General features: G+C 36.7%; 1 protein-coding gene across 1 annotated transcript; it reads left to right on the forward strand.

Moving 5' to 3' along the window:
• The first annotated feature begins 995 nt into the window (after positions 1-995).
• On the forward strand, positions 996-5,084 carry LOC114358663 (uncharacterized). Its single transcript, XM_028312715.1, has 2 exons — positions 996-1,203; positions 4,798-5,084. The coding sequence occupies exons 1-2, from the start codon at positions 1,086-1,088 to the stop codon at positions 5,082-5,084; spliced, it is 405 nt and encodes a 134-aa protein (XP_028168516.1). The 5' UTR covers positions 996-1,085.
• The last annotated feature ends 1,790 nt before the right edge of the window (positions 5,085-6,874 follow it).

Genomic DNA, 6,874 nt, shown 5'->3' on the forward strand with positions numbered 1-6,874 from the left:
ATTAAAATTTGTAAGCGAAAGTAAAAACACATTCATTCACGGAGGAAATTAACTAAAATCTTAAATAGACAATAATATTATTATATCTAAAAGAGCACAGAATGTGTAAAGAGCAATTTGTAGAGTCACGAAATGTTGGGTAATGCTGTAAAAAAAAATACTTAAGTAAACAAAAATCCACTCAGTAAATCTCGAGTTCATTAGTTAGCATAACTTAAGGTATCTTTATTTCTTAAAAATAAGTAATCACAGAATCACACTTAGTAGGTCTTTATGTTTGTATTGATAACGAATGTATCACTTTGTAACGTGATACACGCCAGTGTAGATACCTACGCTTCAAAAGAAAAACGCAATTACTTTATTACATGTAGGCCATTGGATAAAAGGTTTTACGATAGCCAAATAGGCCTAATAAAAAGTAATGAAAACGTTTTTCGTACCTACCGAGGATTTCGGGTTTAAATTAAATATCCGTTAAAATCTTAAAATATTCTATTTATTTGAGTAAAAAAGCCTTCTTTGCATTCACACTTTTTCCTAATCCATTAAGATGGGATCCTTTTGATGGGATTCATTCAGAACTTCTAACGATCGAAATCTCAAAGGAAACTGAACTTATTTCTGTTATTGAGCTCAAAGTTACAACATAAACGTGCCAAAAACATCTTGTGTATTTTCCTTTTTTAATTATTTCAAGCACTATTCATATGCAAATAAACCCATTTCGCGCGGAGAAATTTTAGGCCGTTAAAATTTTGAACAGAAAAACGTAAACAGACGGAACGGAACGCATCGAGAACACAAAGGTCGCATAATCGTTTCCTAACACATGCATTAGTCACAGAAATGGAAAAAGCGGCACCAATTTGCTTAACTCCTGAAACAAAGCACAACTTTCTTCTTAAAAACGAATTTACATGAGCTACGTACAAATAAGGAGTTATTTATCGAGGGCTGGCTGAACGGTTCGGCAGCGCGCGAAAAAGAAAACTAAAAATAAAAAAGAAAATTAATTTGACACCTGTCAAAACTTCAAAAGGCGCGGGAAATTATTCGGGAGTTATTTTAACGTTCCTGTGATCATGTTGAGGACCGTAGTTGTTATTTCAATGTTCATTGTGTGTTGTTACTGCTCGGATAATAACGAGCTTCTTGAGGACGCTCGTGCAAAGAAGAAGAAAAACCCAGCGAGACTTTGGGGTAAGTTAGATTAATTTAATTCAATTCGCTGCAAGGTCTGGGCAAAACAATCATCGTAATCTTACGGGATGCCAGCCACTTTTAATGTCGCGAAAGGTATAAAATGTTTTATGAGGCGTTTTTCTTTGTTTATGAAGAAAGTAAATAACGTTGGCCAGATTATGTTTGTCGCGTCCTTACCTATAATAAACCTTATAATATTCCGGGTCTTTATTTGCAGGAGAGGAGTAAACAGGCCTTATGGCATAACTTTTGTTTTAGTACGCCAACTTGATAAGGGAGAGTCCGCTAATTTGGACCAGTTTTTTTCAATCCCATTTTACACCTAGTTTTTTTTTGTTTTTGCTAATGTCCATGGTATATAGGGATGTTCCGATACCACCTAAGTATCGATACCTACTCATTTCGATAATACTCAAATCTTTTTTCGATACTACTTAAATAAGTACTCCTAAAGTATCGATAGTTACTGATATCGATACTTTTTGGAACTTTTATTTTGTTTTGTTACTTGTAAACAATCACTTAACACTTTCACAATGGCGGAATGGCGAGATGATTTGCGGGCGGGTGCGGGTGTCTCCTTCTCTCGCTTTCGGCTCGGGCTTGGCTGAAGTCGGACGAATTCGGCTGGCCCAGCGCGAGACAACGCGTCACTCACGCCGCCACGCGACGAATACCGGTAACTCGGTAACCGATTAAAGCTGATTAGCTGACTGTTTTTGCTCTGTCAGTTCTGTATGATGCGTTCTCGGTTTTTTTATTGTTTTCGGTTGTTTTGCTGACTCGATTCGATACCAAGTATTTTTGTTTCGATACCGATTATGTATCGCAAAATTGATTCGATACAATAAATACTTGGTATCGAATCAAAAGTATCGAGTACCTACTCGTATTTATTAGTATCGGAATATCCCTAATGGTATACAGGGTGGAAACGATAAGTGATCTCATTCGATTATTTCTAAACTATACAAGATATCGAAAAACTGGTTACTGATTTTGAAAGTGCTTTACGAGCTCTATCCAACGGTACCAATAATAGGTCACAGAATTAACTGGATCTATCCGAAAATTCAATGTTTCCAGCTTCCATACATTTAGTAAAACCACATAATATTAAAAACTATACAAGATATCAAAAAATTGGTTACTGATCCTGAAAGTGCTTCACGAGCTCTATCCAACGGTACCAATAATAAGTTACAAAAGAAACTGGATCTATCCGAAAATTCAATGTTTCCAGCTTTCATACATTTAGTACTGCCACAGTCATGGCACTCATGTCTTGATAATATTAGAGCACATAAAGCCTAAAACCAATGTTTTCCATGAATAATTTTAAATGAGAATGCAATTTACGAGTTCAATTTAAGTTTTTATTATTTAATAAAAAAAATAACACTTCTAATATTGTGTGGCTGGCATACATTTAGTATGGATGCTGAAAACATTGAATTTTCGGATAGATCCAGTTAATTCTGTAACCTATTACTTATACCGTTGGAAAGAGCTCGTAAAGCACTTTCAGGATCAGTAACCAGTTTTTCGATATCTTGTATAGTTTAGAAATAATCGCGTGCGATCACTTATCGTTTCCACCCTGTATAATAAAATATACATTATTCAACTTACTATTTCATAAGTATTAATTAACATGATTGTTGTATATTTAGTACAAATCAACAAAGTACGAGTTCAGAGCTTCGGTCCAATTTAGCCAACCGGTTCGATAATTTGTACCACAGGGTTACTAAATTGCATTTCAATAAATTTCAAGCCTATAAAAAACTATGGCAAAATATTATACGATACATTCTTAACAAATTAGGAAACGAAAAGGAACATTAGTTAATAACATAGAAAATCGATATTGTTTTACACGTTATTACGATTTTGAGTACAAGTTTTGTAATTCCAATTATCGTAACGCACACTTGTACCTAATCTACTTTGCCAGTCTGTTGCTTTCATTTATTGTTAGTCAAACATAACTATGCAGTTATAACTTCAAAATATGTTTACAAAAAAAAAATTCAAAATTCTTTGGTAAAGTTCCATACAACTTGATGTGGTAGGTACAATTTAGCCGACTAGGTGACAGTGCTTTAAAAAAATCGGTATAAAATATAGCTTATAAATGCCGAAAAATGTTTCAAATAATTGTAATCCACACTAATTTACGCTTGTAAATAATATTTAGAAACAGCCTGTGATTAAATTTAACAAAATTACAAACTAAACATGTATTGTCAAAAGTTACTTGAAAACAATGAAAAAATACTTTTCAAAATAAAACACACGTGTCTGTTGTCACGGCAAAAACCACATGGCCGATTTTAATTGATTTTAGTTGTGTATCGCTGAGTGTTGCAATTACAGACATTCAATAAATACTTTACGAAATATGAGGGTGGTACAATTTACCCGGCGGTACAATATACCGAACTCTCCCCTATAGGTATTTGTAATCTTTGTAACTGTTATTTGCATTTCTGGACATAAAATATTTTCTTACTTGTATCAATATTGGGCTCTTAAGTAATGGGCGGGCCGGATTATGTACTTGGTAGGTGCAGTTGATTTAAGATAGGTGGTTGATAAGATAAAGTAACGAATTTTCACAGTTTTTTTTTGCCATTTTGTTATCATTACTGTGCTTTATTTGAGTGGAAAAAAGTAGGTAATCTAAAGTTAAACGGGATCGGTCGTTATGGAAATCTTTGGGGGAAGGCTTTGTCCAGCAGTGGACGTCATGGCTGAAACGAACCAAAGTTATTTAGTGTGTATCCTTCAAGATAAACCTGAAATTCACTCTCTTTCCTGTTTATGTAGTTTCGTGAGTCCCAAAATGAGGCATATAAAGGAGGTGGCAAAGAAATCACTTTTATTGGTAGTTTGGTTAGATATTGCACACATGAATCAACCTGATTGCCTGATAAGACAAAGGTTTCCTCAAGACACGCTGAGAGCAAATATTGATGTAAGGTAATGTTGCACGCACGCTGTCACCTGTCATCCGCTTTGCAATGGAGGGAAGTCGAATCTTAATTTCGAACTCCTCCTATGTTCTTCTGATTAATTTCGTTGCGGGTCCAATGACAGTTTAACTTTCCCCTGGGACAAACTTGACCTTCATTGGTTAGGTTTTTGTGGCGGTCAAGCTGTAGATCCTGGCTACACAGGAGTTGCAGTGGTGGGAACGAGAGGTGGGAATAGTCCCGTAATGGTGCACGCACACCAAAGTTATTATTAACTTAGTCATGAACCTTTTCGTAGGTTTTACTGTACAGATCTAGCTCTTAACAGAGTAACTTAGATAACAGCACCTTAGATATCGAAGCATGTTTTTGGGACGTCAAACGTCAGCGAAACTTCAAATATGCTTCAGGTTTGTGCTACAGAGAATACAAATCGGTCACGTCATAATATTATGTTAATGTCATGCCGCTCCTATGGCACTAAACTCAGTTAAGCTTGACCAATAACTTTCTCACATGAAAGATCAATAAATTGATATTGAGTGTCTAAAATGCAGTAGGTACAATTTATTTCATTTTCACCAGCCATCTGATTAATTTCATTTTGTTACAGCTATGATCCTACTTCTGGTCGTGGCAAAGGTGGCGGTCGTCAAGGTGGTCTCCTTCTTCCTCTTCTACGGGCTGTTCCAAAAACTCTTCTACGTCATGGGCCTGGTCCTCAAGTACTTCCTGAACCGGGCGAAGACCCCCAACCCGGTCTACGGAGCCCCCCAGGAGTACAACACTGTGGGGTACAGCTACGGACCTCCTGAACAAGAAACCTTTAACGATCATGAGAATCTGCCCAGCATAACTGAGCTGGGAGGATCTCTCAAGTGGCTGTTTGATAAGAATTAGTTAGGTTAAGTTATTTATTTATTAAATTATTTATTTATTTATATTCGTCAACTCTTTTTAACTTTTTCACCCTGGTGTTCTATGATTAAGTTGAGACATGCTTAGTTTTATAATAATGATCAAAGTGTAGTATTAAGTGATAGAAGAAAAACATATTTTCCATAATGCATTCCTGAGAAAAAAGGGTGTTACATAATATTTTCACGCACTTTTTTAATTGGCAATAGTCTGGTTTGCATTCAAGAGATATCGATTCCAAAGTCAAGGTCCTAGGGGAATGCCACAGGGAGTTTCGCTTTTTCATTGGATCAGAGACTCAATCTTTCCTGGATTACTCTCCTGGCCATTAAGGAGTAGCAATGCAAGAAAATTTTAGGATAACTGTGATAAATCACATTCTTACCAAGTATTTAAAATGTTCTACGGTCCTTGCTATAGTAAATAGAGCAATACTACACTCTCTACGAGCGTGTATGTCATTTGAATGTAATCCGCGTTCAGCGAACGGCTCGATTAGCCGCAACAATGCCGGCTAAAAGCTTGCTCGCGGCTAACGAGTGCTGCTGCCAGCTCTGTTGGAAAGGGCGGGACATTTTGTCAATTTGCTATCATCATCATCATCATCATTTCAGCCACAGGACGTCCACTGCTGAACATATGCCTCCCCCAATGACTTCCACATCGCACGGTCGGCCTGTGAGGCAAGTTTGCTATGGAAAACATTAACTTCGAACTTCTCATAATGTTCTTCTGATTAATTTCGTTGCGGGTCCGATGACAGCTTAACTTTCCTCCTCAAAGACCTTAACTGGTTGGGTTTTTATTGGCGGTCAAGCTGTAGATCCTGGCTACACTGGAGTTTCAGCGGTGGGAACGAGAGGTGGGAATAGTCCCGTATAGAAAATATACTGACAGCAGGATAATTCGAAGTGAAAATGATGCTGTAGGTAGTTAGTAATTTATTTTCTGCAACTAAGCTTCTATTAAATGTTTTGAAGCGCGTCCCAGTGTTTCTTTATCTCTACCACTGCTTCGAGACAACAGTTAGAGTAGTGCTGAGAAGAAGAAGCGCAAGAAACTTCGTCATATTTTCAACCGACTTCAAAAAAGGAGGAGGTTCTCAATTCGACCCGTATGTTTTTTTTTTTTTTTTTTTCTATGTTTGTTACGCGATAACTCCGCCAATTATGAACCGATTTGAACAAATCTTTTTTCGGCGTATAGGTAATACCTCAAGGGTGGTCCCATTTAAATTTAATAATAGAAAAAACAACCCCCAAGGGTGGAAAATTGGGGATGAACTTTTTTATACGCAATATCTCCGCCGATTATAAATCAATTTGAACGATTATTTTTTTGTTGAATAGGTATTATCAAAAGGGTGGTTTCATGCGAATTTGAAGAAAATATTTCACCCCCAAGGGTGGAAAATTAAGGATGAACTTTTTTATACGCAATACTTTTAATTTTTAGTTTTTTTGTGTTCACGCATTTGAAGTCGGTTTTATTTTTTTAAAAAGTTAATTATCATTACTGACTGATAATTCCAAAATTAAAAACGGCATCTGATTTTAATTTCAACTTCTCACACACGCTGCACTTATATTATTAGTTAATGAGAACCAAAATTGTGCATTGTGGAAAACCTTGGAGGAGGCCTTTGTCCAGCAGTGGACGTCATTTGGCTGAAACGAACGAACGAACGAACGAGAACCAAAATGCTACCAGGCGCTGTGACAAAATCGGATAATATGACCGCAAGCGCTGCACAGCGACCGACGAACCGTGCT

The sequence above is a fragment of the Ostrinia furnacalis genome, unplaced genomic scaffold, assembly GCF_004193835.3.
Source record: "Ostrinia furnacalis isolate ACB-3 unplaced genomic scaffold, ASM419383v2 OfSCF0058, whole genome shotgun sequence".
NCBI lineage: Eukaryota > Metazoa > Arthropoda > Insecta > Lepidoptera > Crambidae > Ostrinia > Ostrinia furnacalis.